The sequence below is a fragment of the Petromyzon marinus genome, chromosome 77 (assembly GCF_048934315.1).
Source record: "Petromyzon marinus isolate PM22_M1 ecotype Great Lakes invasive population chromosome 77, UKy_Petmar_22M1.pri1.0, whole genome shotgun sequence".
In the NCBI taxonomy this organism is placed as follows: Eukaryota; Metazoa; Chordata; class Hyperoartia; order Petromyzontiformes; family Petromyzontidae; genus Petromyzon; species Petromyzon marinus.
Window position 1 is genome coordinate 413660 of NC_133743.1, and position 19404 is coordinate 433063.

General features: G+C 51.0%; 2 protein-coding genes across 2 annotated transcripts in view; one reads left to right on the forward strand and one right to left on the reverse strand.

Annotated features, from left to right (window-relative positions):
- The window catches only part of LOC116958389 (uncharacterized), a 49992-nt gene extending 37657 nt beyond the window's left edge, over positions 1-12335 (reverse strand). The window contains exons 1-2 of the mRNA XM_076056739.1: positions 12085-12335; positions 3304-4530 (exon numbers count right to left, since the gene is read on the reverse strand). Coding sequence (XP_075912854.1) covers positions 3304-4530; positions 12085-12139 — 1282 coding nt within the window. The 5' untranslated portion in view covers positions 12140-12335. The remainder of the gene's footprint in view (positions 1-3303; positions 4531-12084) is intronic.
- A 3031-nt stretch (positions 12336-15366) lies between these two features.
- Positions 15367-17006, forward strand: LOC142907297 (carbonic anhydrase 4-like). The gene is made up of 2 exons (XM_076056625.1): positions 15367-15531; positions 16669-17006. The coding sequence occupies exons 1-2, from the start codon at positions 15376-15378 to the stop codon at positions 16993-16995; spliced, it is 483 nt and encodes a 160-aa protein (XP_075912740.1). The 5' UTR covers positions 15367-15375; the 3' UTR covers positions 16996-17006.
- The last annotated feature ends 2398 nt before the right edge of the window (positions 17007-19404 follow it).

The window sequence follows — 19404 nt, forward strand, 5'->3', positions numbered from 1 at the left end:
GGAGAGAGCGACGGGCTCTGTGTGTGGTTCGGTCGTGCGGGAGAGGCGACAGGGACATGGCGTGGGTTGGAGGCTGGCGAGCGATGCGAGTTGATGGAAAGGGGATCGCGAGGAAGAAAGGCAGAAGAAGAGGTGCGGGAGGGGGGGGGGGCGATGTAGTGGTGTGATGTGGTGGGTGTGATGTAGTGGTGTGATGTGGTGGGTGTGATGTGGTGGGTGCGATGTGGTGGGTGTGATGTAGTGGTGTGATGTAGTGGTGTGATGTAGTGGTGTGATGTAGTGGGTGTGATGTGGTGGTGTGATGTAGTGGTGTGATGTAGTGGTGTGATGTGGTGGGTGTGATGTGGTGGTGTGATGGTGTGATGTGGTGGTGTGATGTGGTGTGATGTGGTGGTGTGATGTAGTGGTGTGATGTAGTGGTGTGACGTGGTGGTGTGATGTAGTGGTGTGATGTGGTGGGTGTGATGTAGTGGTGTGATGTGGTGGATGCGATTTGGTGGTGCGTGTAAGAGTCAAAAGACAGAAAGTGAGCGTATTATTTCTGTGTATACATTTGATGTACATCCGTCACACATTTGTTGACGGACTGGTTATATTTCATTTGGAATATCCCATCTGTGTAGAAACCCCCCTGCGGTTAGACGCTCCGTTGGTTGAACCCATGACGTCACTTCCGGTTTGTACAGTATAAACGGGGAGCTACAAGAAGGGCCGTGGTGAGCGAGTGGATGCAGTCTTTTGTCCGTGCGACGAGGTTGCACAGTACGTGAACAGGCGATGATTTAACTTTAGAAAACGCTCGTTTTTGTGCAACTAAGCAATAAGGAAACAGTTTGACTTAAGACACCTCAAACACGCGTCAGGCTTTTTTGCTCCCACAAGTTAAGGCGTAGCTTATTTTTTTGGTTCAGGAAAGCTGCGTCTACAGTGTGATGTGGTGGTGGTGTGATGTGGTATGGTGTGATGTGGTGAGTGCGATGTGGTGAGTGCGATGTGGTGGTGTGATGTGGTGGTGTGATGTGGTGGGTGTGATGTGGTGGTGTGATGTAGTGGTGTGATGTGGTATGGTGTGATGTAGTGGTGTGATGTGGTGAGTGCGATGTGGTGGTGGTGTGATGTGGTGGTGTGATGTGGTGGGTGTGATGTGGTGGCTGTGATGTGGTGGTGTGATGTGGTGAGTGCGATGTGGTGGTGGTGTGATGTGGTGGTGTGATGTAGTGGTGTGATGTGGTATGGTGTGATGTGGTGAGTGCGATGTGGTGAGTGCGATGCGGTGGTGTGATGTAGTGGTGTGATGTGAGTGCGATGCGGTGGTGGGTGCGATGTGGTGGGTGTGTTGTGGTGGGTGTGATGTGGTGGGTGTGATGTGGTGGTGTGATGTGGTGGTTGTGATGTGGTGGGTGTGATGTGGTGGTGTGATGTGGTGGGTGTGATGTGGTGGTGTGATGTAGTGGTGTGATGTGGTGGTGTGATGTGGTGAGTGCAATGTGGTGGTGTGATGTGGTGGTGTGATGTAGTGGTGGTGTGATGTAGTGGTGGTGTGATGTAGTGGTGGTGTGATGTGGTGGGATGTAGTGGTGTGATGTGGTGGATGTGATGTGGTGGGTGTGATGTGGTGGGTGTGATGTAGTGGTGTGATGTGGTGGGTGCGATGTGGTGGGTGTGATGTAGTGGTGTGATGTGGTGGTGTGATGTGGTGGTGTGATGTGGTGGTGTGATGTGGTGGTGTGATGTGGTGGGTGTGATGTGGTGGGTGTGATGTGGTGGGTGTGATGTGGTGGTGGTGGTGGTGAACCAAGGAGCGGAAAGAGATAGCGCAGGAACAGGGCGGCGTGGAGGTCGGCAAGGAGAGCGGAGGAACGCCCCCACGTGGAGTGGGACAAACGCGTGGAGGAAGAAGAGAAGTCTGTGGGTCTCTGTGGAAGTCTGTGGGTCACTGTGGACGTCCATGGGTATCTGTATATCTCTGGGTCTCTTGGTAGGTCCATGGGTCCCTGTATTAGTCTGTGGGTATCTGTACGAGTGTGTGGGTCTAAGTGGAAGTCCATGGGTATCTGTATATCTCTGGGGCTCTTTGTAGGTCCATGGGCCTCTGTATTAGTCTGTGGGTATCTGTACGAGTCTGTGCATCTCAGTGGACGTCCATGGGTGTCTGTACATCTCTTGGTCTCTTTGGAAGTCTATGGGTCTCTGTAGGAGTCTGTTGGGTATCTGTGGGAGTCTGTGGGTCTCTGTGGAAGTCCATGGGTATCTGTATATCTCTGGGTCTCTTGGTAGGTCCATGGGTCCCTGTATTAGTCTGTGGGTATCTGTACGAGTCTGTGGGTCTCAGTGGAAGTCCATTGGTATCTGTATATCTCTGGGTCTCTTGGTAGGTCCATGGGTCTCTGTGAGAGTCTGTGGGTATCTGTGGGAGTCTGTGGGTCACTGTGGACGTCCATGGGTATCTGTACATCTCTTGGTCTCTTTGTAAGTCTATGGGTCTCTGTAGGAGTCTGTGGGTATCTGTGGGAGTCTGTGCATCTCTGTGGAAGTCCATGGGTATCTGTATATCTCTGGGTCTCTTTGTAGGTCCATGGGTCCCTGTATTAGTATGTGGGTATCTGTACGAGTTTGTGCGTCTCAGTGGAAGTCCATGGGTATCTGTACATCTCTTGGTCTCTTTGTAAGTCTATTGGTCTCTGTAGGAGTCTGTGGGTATCTGTGGGAGTCTGTGGGTCACTGTGGACGTCCATGGGTATCTGTACATCTCTTGGTCTCTTTGTAAGTCTATGGATCTCCGTAGGAGTCTGTGGGTATCTGTGGGAGTCTGAGGGTCACTGTTCACGTCCATGGGTATCTGTACATCTCTTGGTCTCTTTGTAAGTCTATGGGTCTCTGTAGGAGTCTGTGGGTATCTGTGGGAGTCTATGGGTCACTGTGGACGTCCATGGGTATCTGTACATCTCTGGGTCTCCATGCGAGGCCATAACGGGAGAAGCCGCTGTCAATTAAATACTCAATCCAAGTGGATGAGTCACAGCGGACGCCGCCTCTGCCCAGCCCACAACTTGAGTTGTGCACAGACTCAGCCCATCCACCAGGGGGGGAGGAGCTGTAATGGCACAGGCATCGTGACGTCTTCACACCACGGTAACAGGAAGCCAATCAAATGTGGGCGAGGTCACAATTGGGGAGCGGCGTTCGCGAGGGTGGTGGTGGGGGTTGTAACGGCGTCGTGTTTGTTAGTGGAATAATAATCGTAGAAGTTAGATTTGCTACAAGTCTGGCTGATCGTGTTTCAAATGCTCAGCATTTAGTTACCTCTTAGGTTGCCGTAGCCAAGGACGTAGCCAAATGAGTCATAGGATGCCACCCCGTAGAGGTAGAGCCCAAACGTCTGAGTCGCGTGTTCCACACGGAACTGCTGATTCCCAAGTCCCAGGTTCAGCTCCCCGGCCACGAACTGGAGGTCGCTTGTCCGGACCCACTGGATCTTATCGCACAGTGTCTTGTTGTTGATGACGATCCCACATTTGTCCGCATCCTTGACGATCACGATTAAAATGTTTATAAAATCTGGTTGAGTCGCAAACAGGTACATGTTAGAGAACTTGCTGGTCGGTATGATGTTCATCTGGAACGGATCCATGGAATACCCTAGAGTTGTAGACCCACCCTGGCAAATGTACATGACCCCTACGTTCACAGATGAGTTTATAGACAAAGTCTGGTTTGCATATATAGGAACGCTGATGCGACCATAATTGGTCAACGTGTAGGTTGTGAAATTCCCATCGACACTGACATTGACTCTGATGCTCGCGCTTGAAGGCGAGGTGATGATGACGCTGTCATTTGTTGACTTGATGGACACAGGGAAGACCAGGTAAGAGGAGCCCCACTGTCGTACTGGCAAGAGCTGCTCTGTCACAAAATTGCAGGCTGTGTGGACTGCGATGCACCGATCTCCACTGAACACGGCCACAGGTTGACTCGAAAGTACCCTGGTCCCAGTTAGAGCGGATCCTTGGAACTGCACGACTTGGTCCTCTTGTAGAGTGATGTTCAGATTGTTGGAGTACGTCACACCGTTGAAAATAACATTTCCGCTCAAAATAATCTGCACCGTCACGTTGTTGTAGGGACTGACTATCGCGAATTCGTTCGTTGATGAACCAGACACAGGAGCGACTACGTAATATTCTGTTCCCAGCTCTTGCTCAGGGATCATCATGAACCCATCGGTTGTTGCAGATCGTTTGGACATGCCCCACACTGAGATGTCACTGTCGGAACGAACGGACACGACCTTGTTGGTGACGATGCCGTTCTCTGCGATCTCTGCCGTTACCGGGATGGATACATTGCCGACGGAGAAGGGAGGCAGGAGGACGGCCTGCGAGAAGTTCACCGCAGGGACCGAGATGGTGACCTGAGTGCTGCTGTCGTAGCTGGCGAAGTCCACCACAAGCGCGTCGACTACCTCCACGTAGTTCTGCATAAATGCGCCGAAGAACTGACGTCCCACACTGCTCCCGGCTCCGTTCCCTGCGAGCGGTGACGACAACATCAGGGCAAAGCGAGAGAGTTCAACTTTTGAGAACAAGGCCACGAGATCGACATTTAAAAAAATCACCTTCATGGTGGTCGTTAAGCAGGAGGGGAAAAAAACATCCTCTTGAAGCGACAAACTTTAAGCGTCGTCCGCTTTTAGCGGGGTTTTATTTCTCAAGTAGTGTGTATTCCAAACTTTCACAGCAGCTTATTTTCCTTTCACACCAACATTATGTAACCTCCCCCCCCCCCACCGTGCCGGTCCAGTACATCATTGTTATGCAAATTCCTTTGTCAAGGCGTTTTTTTTTCCTCCCACACAGCTTAAAGGACGCGACCTGGGCATGGCTGTCTTCACTCCAACGCTGTCCTCTGGACAGTCCAGTCCCTTCACCTGATGAAGGCCACTTGTATTGTGGCCGAAACGTCGTGATTTTTTGTTATTTTATTTTTACCTACGTGGTGACTTTACCGAATAGAACCAAAGAGTACGTGCGTAGTTAATGCAGACTTCACTCCTTGCAAAATGTATCACCTATTTGGCGTTAAAAAAATCTTAGCGCACCTCGTGTTTTGCTAATGCCAGAAAAAAAATTATGAAAACCCAAACTTATCTTTGTGTCGCTTTGATACCGGCACAAACGAAAAGGTCCCATCGGTAGAGGACTTGGTGTTACACAAACGCCCTATCCACGGGTCAAGCCTGCACCGGCTACGGCAGCAGAATCAGCGAGGCAGAGCCACCCCGGTGCCAGTTTCACCAGCGACCAAATCGCGCGTCCGACGCGGACAGAGAGCGGCAAGCGGCGGCGGAACTTCACCGGCGCCACGCGGTCGGGCGTTGGCGTCGCGAGCCCGGCCCCCGCTAAAGGGGGGGGCCGGGCTCGCGTACAGAAATCCTCTCCACCCCACCCGGGGCGGCGGAAGTTGAAGCGCGAAAAGTGTGAGACCCCTCGGAAGGTTCGAGCGTGCGGGGAACGAGGAAGCGAGGGCGGCGGGGGGGGCGGGGTGGTGAGACGGTGCGCGTTGAGCGGGCGGTGTGGAAGTGGGGTGGTGAGAGGGACGACGCCGCTTGGGGGGAGGGGAGAGGATGCGGGAGTGTTGAGACCGATCCATTGAAGATAGCGCGGGGGTGGGGTGGGGAGTTGAGATGCCTCGTGCTCGATGCGGGTTCGGAGGAAGAAGGGGAGGCAGGAGCGGACGGGGGTGGGGGGTGGGGGGGGAATAAACCGCGTTAGGTTTGACGCGTCGGTAACGCTTTCAGTTCTTGATTGATTGTTCACGCTTACAGTGGCTTTCAGACAACATACATAAAAACAAATTTCGTCTCCCCCCTCCTCTTTTCAAAAAACAGATGGACTAGTCCTGGGCAAACTGCCAATCGTTGCGCGTGACGCAAACGTTTTTTTAAATATATATAAATAAATAAATATGCCGTTTTCAAAATAAATTTATGCAAACCGACACACCTGATGATGACCGTTTGAGTTATGGTCGAAACGTCGTGAGAATTTTTTATTGTTTTATATATATTTTGTTATTTTGTTGTTTCTCTTCAACGTGACTTTACCGAAAAAACTAAGAATATCATCCAGGGTGTTGTTTTTTTAGTACCGAGATTAGTGTCACTAAACAGAAAGTGGCTAATTCGTTACTAATACAGCACTAGTGTGGTATGTAGTATGGTGTATAGTGCAGTGTATAGTGCAGTGTCTAGTGTAGTGTATAGTGAAGTAAAATGGTACAGCACACCGGTGTGTTGGAGAGTAAATCCATAAGTGTGTTGTTAAACCCGCCACCGTCCGACACAGCCAATCAGTAAAGTTTTTTAGTGTCACATAAACAGAACGTGCCAATTCGTTACTAATACAGCACTAGTGTATAGTGTACTGTATAGTGTACTGTATAGTGTAGTGTATAGTGTACTGTATAGTGTAGTGTATAGTGCAGTATATAGTGTCGTGTATAGTGCAGTGTATAGTGCAGTGTATAGTGCAGTGTATAGTGTAGTGTGTAGTGTAGTGTATAGTGTAGTGTATAGTGTAGTGTATAGTGTAGTGTGTAGTGTATAGTGTAGTGTAGCATGTAGTATATGAGTACACCACTAACCGCTATGTCGGAGAGCAAATCCACAATGTTTACAATCGGAGTTCGATGTTTCGCCAATAATTACAACCAGCTTCATCAGGCGACAGCTGTCGCGTGGTGACGCGTTAGAAGGCACATTTCTAGTTACGCGATGCAACCGAAAACGCGTTTAGCAAAAAATGCAATTTCAGTTTAGTTTCATCATCGGTCTATATGTTTGTATCGGTCTCTGGGTCTTTGGGGGTATGGTTGGGAGTCCGTGAGTATCTGCACGTCTCTGGGGTCTCCTTGTGAGTCTCTGTGGGAGTCTCTGTGGGAGTCTGTGGGTATCTGTACATCTTTGGGTCTCCGTGCGAGGCCAAAATGTGAGAAGCCGCCATCAGCGCATTCCAGTTTCTCAATTAAATACTCAAGCCAAGTGGACGAGTCACAGCAGGCGCCTCCTCTGCCCCTCACACAACATCAGTCGCTTTAACACGTGGGTTTTCGCGACCAAAATCATCCATAATAGAGTTGTTTTTTTGTTAGATGGCGTATTGTAAATGTTGTGGCTTGGCTCACCAACACACCGGTGTGCTGTACTGGTGACGAATTGGCCACGTTCTGTTTCCGTGACAGCCCCTACCAGTTGGCTGTATCGGGTAGTGGTGGGTTTTAATGACACGTTTATATATTTACGCGTTCTAACCAAAATAACTTATCGATTTAAAGCTTTCGTGACTGCAATGATTCATCTTCTTTGGTTCTTTCGGTAAAGTCACGTAGAATGAGATGCTAAATTATATGCTAATTCCTTTGTCAAGGCGCTTTGTTTCCTCTCACACAGTTTAAAGGTCGTGATCTGAACGTGGCTCTTTCACTCCAGCGCTGTCCTACCAGACAGTCTCGTCCCTTCACCTGATGAAGGCCGCTTGTGTTGTGGCCGAAACGTCGTGAGAATATTGTGTTATTTTATTTTATCAATTTATTAATTTATTCTCATTCTACGTGACTTTACCGAAAGAACCAAAGAAGAAAAGAACTTATATTAGGGAGAACTTCAGTTGTGCACAAAATGAGCCCATCCACCAGGGGGGGGGGAGGGGCTGTAATGGCAAGAACGTTTTGACTTCATCGCACCACGGTAACAGGAAGCCAATCAAATGTGGGCGAGGTCACAATTGAGGAGGGGCATTCGCGAGGGTGGTGGTGGGGGTTGTAACGGCGACGTCTATGTTAGTGGAATAATAATAATCGTAGTAGTAGTAGAAGTTAGATTTGCGATGCTACGAGTCTGGCTGATCTCGTTACAAATTTCTCAGCGTTTAGTTACCTCTTAGGTTGCCGTAGCTGAGGACGTAGCCAAATGAGTCGTAGGATACCACCCCATAGAGGTAGAGCCCGAACGTCTGAGTCGCATGTTCCACCAGGAACTGCTGATTCCCAAGTCCCAGTTTCAGCTCCCCGGCCACGAACTGGAGGTCGTTTGTCCGGACCCACTGGATCTTATCGCACAGTGTCCCGTTGTTGATGACGATCCCACATTTGTCCGCATCCTTGGCGATCACGATTAAAATGTTTATAAAATCTGATTGAGTCGCAAATAGGTACTTGTTAGAGAACTTGCTGGTCGGTATGATGCTCATCTGGAATGGGTCCATGGAATACCCTAGAGTTGTAGACCCACCCTGGCAAATGTACATGACCCCTACGTTCACAGATGAGTTTATAGACAAAGTCTGGTTTGCATATACAGATACGCTGATGTGTCCATAATTGGTCAACGTGTAGGTTGTGAAATTCCCACCGACACTGACATTGACACTGACGCTCGCGCTCGTAGGCGAGGTGATGATGACGCTGTCGTCTGTTGACTTGATGGACACAGGGAAGACCAGGTAAGAGGAGCCCCACTGCGATACTGGCAAGAGCTGCTCTGTCACAAAATTGCAGGCTGTGTGGACTGCGATGCACCGATCTCCACTGAACACGGCCACAGGTTGACTCGAAAGTACCCTGGTCCCAGTCAGAGAGGATCCTTGGAACTGCACGACCTCGTTCTCTTGTAGAGTTATGTTCAGATCGTTGGAGTACGTCACACCGTTGAATGTAACATTTCCGCTCAAAATAATCTGCACCGTCACGTTGTTGTAGGGACTGATTATTGCAAATTCGTTCCGGGTTATGACACCAGACACAGGAGCGACTATGTAATATTCTATTCCCAGTTCCTGCCCAGGGATCATCATGAATCCATCGGTTGTTGCAAGTCGTTTGGACATGCCCCACACTGAGATGTCACTGTCAGAACGAACGGACACGACCTTGTTGGTGACGATGCCGTTCTCTTTGATCTCTGCCGTTACCGGGATGGATACATTGCCGACGGAGAAGGGAGGCAGGAGGACGGTCTGCGAGAAGTTCACCGCGGGGACCGAGACGGTGACCTGAGCGCTGCTGTTGTAGCTGACGAAGTCCACCACAAGCGCGTCGACCATCCGCCTGTAGTTCGGCATAAATGCGCCGAAGTGCTGACGTCCCACACTGCTCCCGGCTCCGTTCCCTGCAAGCGGTGATGACAACATCAGTGCATACGAGAGGTCAACTTTTGAGAATAAGGCCATGTGATCGACAATAAAAATCACCCTTCGTGGTGGTCGTTAAGGAGGAGGGGAAGAAAAAAACCTCTTGAAGCGACAAACTTAAAGCGTCGTTCGCTTTTGGCCCGGTTTTTATTTCTCGACGCAGGCGTTGTGAGCGTTTGTCGCATAAAGCGAAAGCATCACCACGGTGGCCGCTTCGCTGAGGCCGCTATCATTTGCGGTTGAGAATAACGCCAAGAGGGCGACCGATAAAAACAGAAAATAATTCCTCGCTTTACACGGAAACAAGCGGTGATTAGAAAAATAAAACACGCTTAAAGTGAAAAAACACTTTGAGCGCAAATGAGCGCTTAAAGTGTGCGTGGTTAATGCAGACTTCACTCTTTGCAAAAGGTATCACACCTATCGGGAATTTGAATATCTTAACACGGGGAAGCCTGCTCCGGCTACAGCAACAAGCCACAGCCACCCGTGCCCCCGTGCCAGACTCAACTCGGAGTGGCCTCACCACAGGGAGAGAGAGAAAGACAGACGCAGGCTCCAAACATACAGCGGCAGGCATCGAGAGGGTCGGGATCGAACCCACGACCTCCTTTAGACCAGGCGAGGTAGTTAACATCTCTCAGGCTAATCAAACCCACGACCTCCTGTATGCCAGGCGAGGTAGTTAACATCTCTCAATCTAATCAAACCCACGACCTCCTGTAGACCAGACGAGGTAGTAAACATCTCCTAGCCACCGTGATGATGATGAAAGAATGAGAAACAGACTCCAAACATACAGCGGTAGGCATCTTCAGGGTCGGGATCGGACCCCTGAAGCCTGCTGTATATCAGGCGAGGTAGTTAACATCTCTCAGGCTAATCAAACCCACGACCTCCTGTAGACCAGGCGAGGTAGTTAACATATCTCAGGGTAATCGAACCCACGACCTCCTGTATACCAGTCGAGGTAGTTAACATATCACTGCAAGGGACAGAGAGAGACACGCAGACTCCAAATTTACAGCGGCAGGCATCGTCAAGGTCGGGATCGAACCCACAACGTCCTTGCACACCAGGGGAGGTAGTTAACATCTCACCGCCTTTAAACAAACACAAACCAAGTGAACAGACTCGTCCCACAGGTCAAGCCTGCGCCGGCTACAGCAGCAGCAAGGCAGAGCAACCCCGTGACAAAATCGCGTCCAATGCTGAAAGAGCGCATTCCACGGGCGCACGTGGTGGTCACATCGTGACCACCACGTGACCACCACGTCGTGACCACCACGTGGTGACTACCACGTCGCAACCACCACGTGACCACCACGTGACCACGCCGTTACCACCAAGGTGTGACCACCACGTGACCACGCCGTGACCACCACGTGGTGGTCACGTGGTGGTCACGTGGTGGTCACGACGTGGTGGTCACGACTCCACTATATACTCCACTACACACTCCACTATACACTACACTCCACTACACACTACACTCCACTACACACTACACTCCACTACACACTACACTACACTCCACTACATACTACACTCCACTACACACTCCACTACACACTCCACTACACACTACACTCCACTACACACTCCACTACACACTACACTCCACTACACACTCCACTATACACTCCACTCCACTATACACTACACTCCACTACACACTACAGTCCACTACACACTACACTACACTCCACTACACACTCCACTACACACTCCACTACACACTCCACTACACACTCCACTACACACTCCACTACACACTACACTCCACTACACACTCCACTATACACTGCAAAGCTCCCCCGTGTAGCCTGTAACACACTGTAGGGGCAAGTGCTGTTAGTGAGCACCTATGAAGGCCGGCACAGCACACGAGGGGGTGGGTGACCAGCACCACGCCCGGTCGACTTTGTCTCTGCAGTGGCGATGTTTAGTGCACACCGCACAAGGTACTGATTTGAGGCTGAGTCGACCTAGGGGAGGCCCTGGACCGGTTCAGATAATTGTCACTGGCGTTGGTCGTGAGCGGGAATCGAACCCGGGTCGCCAGGTTCATAGCGCAGCGTAGCACAAACCGCTACACTACTCTGCTATACACTACACTATACACTACACAAACTACGCTATACACTATACACACACAGATTCCCATAGAGACACAGACTCATAGACCAATAGATTCCCATAGAGACACAGATCATAGACCCACAGAGACCCATAGAGAAACATTGAACCATAGAGACTCACAGAGACTCATATACCCACAGAACCAACAGAGACTCATAGACCCACAAAGACCCACAGAGACCCACAGAGAATAATTGAACCACAGCAACCCTTAGAGCCTCATAGAACCACAGAGACCCACAGAGAATCATTTAACCACAGAGAACCACAGCGACTCATAGACCCAAAGAACCCACAGAGACTCAGACCAAGAGAGTCTCACAGAGACCCATAGTGAATAATTGAACCACAGAGACCCATAGAGACTCATATCACCACAGAGACCCACAGAGACCAACAGAGAATAATTGAACCACAGAGACCCATAGTGACTCATATAACCACAGAGACCCACAGAGACACACAGACAACCACACAGACCCACATAAAACCCACAGAGACCCACACAGACCCACAGAGACCCACAGAGACCCACACAGACCCACAGAGACCCACACAGACCCACAGACAGCCACAGATACCCACACAGACCCACAAAAACCCACAGAGACCCACACAGAGACCCACAGAAACCTACAGAAACCCACAGAGACCCACAGAAACCCACACAGACCCACACAGACCCACAGAGACCCACACAGACCCACACAGAGACTCATCCGATCGTTCCAAGAGGTCGGACCCTTAAACTCACCAATTTGCAGCGCCAACACCGCCACCACCACCACCACCACCGCTGGCAGAGGCATTGTTCCTTCCCCTCTAAATTCGAATTGTCATCGATCTTCTTCTGAAACAAAACCAATTATTGTATGTATGTATATATGTGTGTGTGTTGTATTATCTAATTGTGTTTTGTGTGTGTGCGGTTTAAAGCTCTTGTGTTGTGGTCTTTCCACTTCCTCCTTCCTCCTTGCTACGAGAGCAGCGCAGGAAGAATTTCACTCCTCGAGACCTCCGTCTCAGCCGCAGGAGCTGACGGTGCGGGGTTGTTCACGCGAGGGATCCTGACGTTCGTCCGTTGATATACTGACACACAAAGACAAAGGCACAGGTCCCCCGTGTAGTCTGTGAAAGACTGTAGGGGGAAGTGCTGTTAGCGAGCAGAACCTTTGAAGGCCGGCACGGCACAAGAGGGGGTGGGTGGCCAGCACCACGCCTTTGTCTCCCCAGTGCTAGCGATGTTCACTGCACACCGCTACACCAGCTACTAATTTGAGGCTGAGTCGACCTAGGGGATGCCCGGGACCGGTTCAGATAATCATCACCGGTGTTGGCCAGGTTCGTAGCGCAGCACAGCGCTAACCATTACACTACCGCTCCCCACATACACAAAACACAGACACACAGACACACAGACACACACACAGACACACAGACACACACACAGACACTCTGTGGGTCTCTATGGTATCTGTGAGTCTCTATGGGTATGTATGGGTCTCTATGAGTATGAGTCTCTGTGGGTCTATGTAGGTCTCTGAGTATGGGTCTCTGAGTATGGGTCTATGAGTATGGGTCTATGAGTATGTGTCTCTATGAGTATGTGTCTCTGAGTATGTGTCTCTGAGTATGGGTCTATGAGTATGTCTCTGTGTATGGTTCTCTATGAGTATGTGTCTCTGAATATGGGTCTATGAGTATGTGTCTCTGAGTATGTGTCTCTAAGTATGGGTCTATGAGTATGGGTCTCTATGAGTATGTCTCTGTGTATGGTTCTCTATGAGTATGTGTCTCTGAGTATGTGTCTATGAGTATGGGTCTATGAGTATGTGTCTCTGAGTATGGGTCTCTGAGTATGGGTCTATGAGTATGTGTCTCTGACTATGGGTCTATGAGTATGGGTCTCTATGAGTATGTGTCTCTGTGTATGGTTCTCTGAGTAGGGGTCTCTGAGTATGTGTCTCTGAGTATGGGTCTATGAGTATGGGTCTCTATGAGTATGTGTCTCTGAATATGTGTCTCTGAGTAGGGGTCTATGAGTATGTGTCTCTGAGTATGGTTCTCTATGAGTATGTCTCTGTGTATGGTTCTCTATGAGTATGTGTCTCTGAGTATGGGTCTCTGAGTATGGGTCTATGAGTATGTGTCTCTGAGTATGGGTCTCTGAGTATGGGTCTATGAGTATGTGTCTCTGACTATGGGTCTATGAGTATGTGTCTCTGAGTATGGATCTATGAGTATGGGTCTCTATGAGTATGTGTCTCTGTGTATGGTTCTCTGAGTAGGGGTCTCTGAGTATGTGTCTCTGAGTATGGGTCTATGAGTATGGGTCTCTATGAGTATGTGTCTCTGTGTATGGTTCTCTGAGTAGGGGTCTCTGAGTATGTGTATCTGAGTATGTGTCTCTGAGTATGGGTCTCTGAGTATGGGTCTATGAGTATGTGTCTCTGACTATGGGTCTATGAGTATGTGTCTCTGAGTATGGGTCTATGAGTATGGGTCTCTATGAGTATGTGTCTCTGTGTATGGTTCTCTGAGTAGGGGTCTCTGAGTATGTGTCTCTGAGTATGGGTCTATGAGTATGGGTCTCTATGAGTATGTGTCTCTGAGTATGGGTGTCTATGAGTATGCGTCTCTGAGTATGGGTCTCTGAGTATGAGTCTATGAGTATGGGTCTATGAGTATGGGTCTCTGAGTATATGACTCTGTGTATGGTTCTCTATGAGTATGTGTCTCTGAGTATGGGTCTCTGAGTATGTGTCTCTGAGTATGGGTCTCTGTGTATGGTTCTCTATGAGTATGTGTCTCTGAGTATAGTTCTCTGAGTATGTGTCTCTGAGTATGGGTCCCTGTGGGTCTACGGGTCTCTGTGGCTGTCATTTGTTGATGTCCAGGTCACGCTTACTGAACAACGAGCTACGCAGCAAATCAGTGGGGCTTCATCTGGTAACAGTAGACATCGTTTGGCAAGTTGGCTGGGTCACGTAGCCCGCATGCCGACCCACCTCATGCCTAAAAAGCTTTTGTCCGGTCGGACAGTGGGGAGCTAAACGGGCGCGGCATTGGCGAGAGAGGAGATGGAGCTGATGGGTGAGTGGGTGAGTGAGTGGGTGAGTGGGTGAGTGATTGAGTGGCACGGGCTAGAGAAGAGACGGAGTGATGTGGTACAAGAGGACGTGGAGCTGAGTCGGCCTCTGTGGAGGAGGAGGTTCGTGAAGGACGCTGTTACTGGGAAGTGCCAGGCTAGGTGCAGCCTGAGGCTACTGGGCAGTGCCAGGCTAGGTGCACCCTGCGGCTACTGGGCAGTTGGGGGACAGTCCCCCTCCAACAACAACAGCGGAGGGCTGAGGAGCGAAGCTCACAACAACGAGCGGAGCGCAGGCAGATAAAATGCAGCCAGTTGGCATAGTAGGGGGCACAGGTGGTGCATCGGCCAGTCATCTCAGTCAGTCGACCCGTGGCACCTGGGTCTGCCCCGTGACCTCCTGCCAGCGGGCGTTCGACACTTCACGTGGCCTCAGGGTGCACATGGCCTGGCACAAGCGTCGTGGTGACGTCACCGCCACTTAGTGGCGAATGGCGGTTGTTGTTGTTGTTGTGTGTGTCTACCTGTGTGTGTACTGTGTGTGTGTACTGTGTGTGTGTGTACTGTGTGTGTGTAGTGTGTACTGTGTGTGTGTGTGTACTGTGTGTGTGTACTGTGTGCGTGTGTACTGTGTGTGCGTACTGTGTGTGTGTACTGTGTGTGTATTTATTAATAATTATTAGTTATCAACAATTTCAGTTAATATTGATTATTTATTAAGTATTCATAGTAATTGTTTATGAATATGTACTCACAATACGTATTATTCATCAACAATATAAATCATTATTCAGTAATTATTAATAGTCATTCATCATTATTGATCAACAACACGCGTATTATTAATCATCACGAAAAATGATTATTGATCACTCGCTATTATTCATTCACACGAATTTTGCCCCGATCTGATTGCTCCACCCCCCCCCCCCCGACCTAGGCACGAACAGCAGCGTGATGGCCCCGAGCCTGCAGTCGTTTGTCCCCGGAGCGCTCGAATCGTCGATTGCCGGGCCCTTCTACCGATACAGCGGCTCCCTCACGACGCCCACTTGCGACGAGTCGGTGATCTGGAGCGTCTTCCAGGCGCCACTCTTTCTGGGGCAGGCACAGGTGTGGAGTGTGTGTTAGTGTGTGTGTTAGTGTGTGTGTTAGTGTGTGTGTTAGTGTGTGTGTTAGTGTGTGTGTGTGTTAGTGTGTGTGTGTGTGTTAGTGTGTGTGTGTTAGTGTGTGTGTGTTAGTGTTTGTGTGTTAGTGTGTGTTAGTGTGTGTGTTAGTGTGTGTTAGTGTGTGTGTTAGTGTGTGTGTTAGTGTGTGTGTTAGTGTGTGTGTATGTGGTCCTGGACCGGCTCCAGTTTAACAGCAGAGGTCCCACTCCGAATCAGTCGAGCGCCAATATCTTTTCATCGGTTGCGTAACGCTGTGTGGAAGCTACCTGGTCTGTCGCTCCACACTAAGCTTCGGGTCTTCTCGGCCACGGTCGTTCCCTCCCTTCTCTACGCTTGCGAAACGTGGACCCCCCCCTAATGGAACATCGTCGCCGGTTAGAAACATTTAGGCTGGCCTGCCTACGATCCATCCTAGGTTTAACCAGACTGGATTGTGTGAGGAGCTCACAAATCCCTTGAAAGATCTGGGCAAGGTCCCATCGGTGAGCTCCTCCGGCGGACAAGGCTGCGATGGCTGGGTCATGTAGCCCGCATGCCCAGCCACCGCATGCCCAAACAGCTTTTGTTCGGCCGGATTGAGGGGGCTAAACTCGCGCGGCACAGGCTAGAGAAGAGATGGAGTGATGTGGTACAGGAGGACGTGGAGCTGAGTGGACTTGCCAATGACCGGTACCAGCGGTGTCAAGATCGGCCTCTGTGGAGGAGGCTCGTGAAGGACGCTACTGGGCAGTTGGAGGCAGTCGCCCTCCAACAACAACGGAGGGCGGAGGAGCGACGCTCACAACAACGAGCGGAGCGCCGGGTGGCTAAAGCACAGCAGGTCGGCACAGTAGGGGGCACAGGTGGTGCATCAGCCAGCCATCTCGGTCATCTCAGTCAGTCGACCCGTGGCACTTGGGTCTGCCCCTTGACCCTTGACTTCCTGCCAGCGGGTGTTCGACACTTGACGTGGCCTGAAGGTGCACCTAGCCTGGCACAAGCGTTGTGGTGACGTCACCGCCACTTAGTGGCGAATGGCGGTTGTTGTTGTTGTGTGGTAAACCGCTGCCCGAACTTCTCACCTGCCCGCACCGCCCCACAGCTGGATCTGTTCCGCACCCTCTTGTACTACGACGCCGAGGGGAAGGAGCCGCTGGTCAACAACTTCCGCCCCGTCCAGAACCTGGGCAGCCGTGCCGTCTACTACACGGGGACCGCCAACGCCACCACCACCGCCTCCACCAACGCCACCACCACCGCCTCCACCACCGCCTCCACCAACGCCACCACCAACGCCACCACCCTCTCGCCGGCCACAGCATCGCCCACAGCTGCAGCGCCCGGCCAACACCCTCCGTTGCCCGGCCTCACCACCTCCCTGCTCATCCTCGCATCGCTGCTCACCTGGGCAGCCGGCGCTCACCTGTAGAGGTGGGGGGTGGGGGGTGGTGGGTGGGTAGGGGGGGGGGGTGATAGGTGAGGTGGGTGATGGAGGACTCTCTCCTGGTAGGAGACGTTTCCTCGCACAGGTTGACTCACCTGTACGTGAAAGACTCACCTGTACGTGGGGGGGGGGGGGGGGGGGGGGGTGGAGGTTTTATCTACAAGCGGTTCCAACTCCTGCCGTAGAGAGTTGACTTGGCCCATCATCCTCGTCATCCTCGTCATCCTCGTCCTCCTACCAGCGGTCGATGACGACAACAACAAACAAACGAATTGGCACCACCTCCTGTTTGTGCAAATGATCTTTTTTGGCATCCGTCCTGAGCCGTTGCCATAGGAATGTGGAATGTCCATCAACGATTTTCTTTTTAACCAACAAAAATTTAAAACCTCAACGTGACCTTGACCTCAAACACAGCCAGTGGAGGGGGCAGTCAATCGACCAATCGGATGTGAGAGATTATTGATACGTAGGCGGCCAATCGCATGGCTGCGTGAATCCGTCCAATCCCTGAGGTCGTTCGCTAAGACTCCCCCCCGAATTCTGACGTCAGACTGACCCAACCCACCACCACCACCCTCTAACCTTTGACACTTTTTAAAAATGTGTGCGTTTTTAAATGTTCCGTCTCTTCGTAATTAAACCTGTTCAGGAAATGATTAGACACGCATCTGATTCGCGTTCACATGCCTCTCAACCCCTTAGCAGTGCTGCCCTGCCTTATAACAGACCAATTCAGAACTCACTGGTCACCCCGTGCCCCTTTATAAATGCAATGTGGTGAATACTTGACCAGTGGTAGTGGTCACTCTACTGACCACTGAGAAGTCACCCTAGCTGGCTAAACACGGCTGTAGTTGTCACTCTACTGACCACTGAGAAGTCACCCTAGCTGACTAAACACCACCGTGGTGGTCACTCTACTGACCACTGAGAGGCCACCCTAGCTGACTAAACACCACCGTGACGGTCACTCTACTGACCACTGAGAAGTCCCCCTAGCTGGCTAAACACCACTGTGGTGGTCACTCTACTGACCACTGAGAAGTCACCCTAGCTGGCTAAACACCACCGTGGTGGTCACTCTACTGACCACTGAGAGGTCACCCTAGCTGGCTAAACACCACTGTGGTGGTCACTCTACTGACCACTGAGAAGTCACCCTAGCTGGCTAAACACCACCGTGGTGGTCACTCTACTGACCACTGAGAAGTCACCCTAGCTGGCTAAACACCACCGTGACGGTCACTCTACTGACCACTGAGTAGTCACCCTAGCTGGCTAAACACCACCGTGGTGGTCACTCTACTGACCACTGAGTAGTCACCCTAGCTGACTAAACACCACTCTACTGACCACTCTACTGACCACTGAGAAGTCCCCCTAGCTGGCTAAACACGGCCGTGGTGGTCACTCTACTGACCACTGAGTAGTCACCCTAGCTGACTAAACACGGCCGTGGTGGTCACTCTACTGACCACTGAGAAGTCCCCCTAGCTGGCTAAACACCACCGTGGTGGTCACTCTACTGACCACTGAGTAGTCACCCTAGCTGACTAAACACCACCGTGGTGGTCACTCTACTGACCACTGAGAAGTCCCCCTAGCTGGCTAAACACCACCATGGAGGTCACTCTACTGACCACTGAGAAGACACCCTAGCTGACTAAACACCAACCGTGGTGGTCACTCTACTGACCACTGAGTAGTCACCCTAGCTGACTAAACACGGCCGTGACGGTCACTCTACTGACCACTGAGAAGACACCCTAGCTGACTAAACACCACCGTGGTGGTCACTCTACTGACCACTGAGAAGTCACCCTAGCTGGCTAAACACCACCGTGACGGTCACTCTACTGACCACTGAGAAGTCACCCTAGCTGACTAAACTCCACCGTGGTGGTCACTCTACTGACCACTGAGAAGTCACCCTAGCTGGCTAAACACCAACCGTGGTAATCACTCTACTGACCACTGAGAAGTCACCCTAGCTGACTAAACACCACCGTGGTGGTCACTCTACTGACCACTGAGAGGTCACCCTAGCTGACTAAACACCACCATGGAGGTCACTCTACTGACCACTGAGTAGTCACCCTAGCTGACTAAACACCACCATGAGGTCACTCTACTGACCACTGAGAAGTCCCCCTAGCTGGCTAAACACCACCATGGAGGTCATTCTACTGACCACTGAGAAGTCACCGCTAGCTGACTAAACACCACCGTGGTGGTCACTCTACCGACCACTGAGAAGTCACCCTAGCTGGCTAAACACCAACCGTGGTGGTCACTCTACTGACCACTGAGAAGTCACCCTAGCTGGCTAAACACCAACCGTGGTGGTCACTCTACTGACCACTGAGAGGTCACCCTAGCTGACTAAACACG

What these genes read in the sequence shown, in the direction of transcription:
- LOC142907297 (XM_076056625.1), top strand. Translation starts at nt 15,376, where the DNA reads ATGGCCCCGAGCCTGCAGTCGTTTGTCCCCGGAGCGCTCGAATCGTCG. An exon ending in TCTTTCTGGGGCAGGCACAG is followed by an intron (nt 15,532 to 16,668) that starts GTGTGGAGTGTG and finishes ACCGCCCCACAG; the next exon opens with CTGGATCTGTTCCGCACCCT.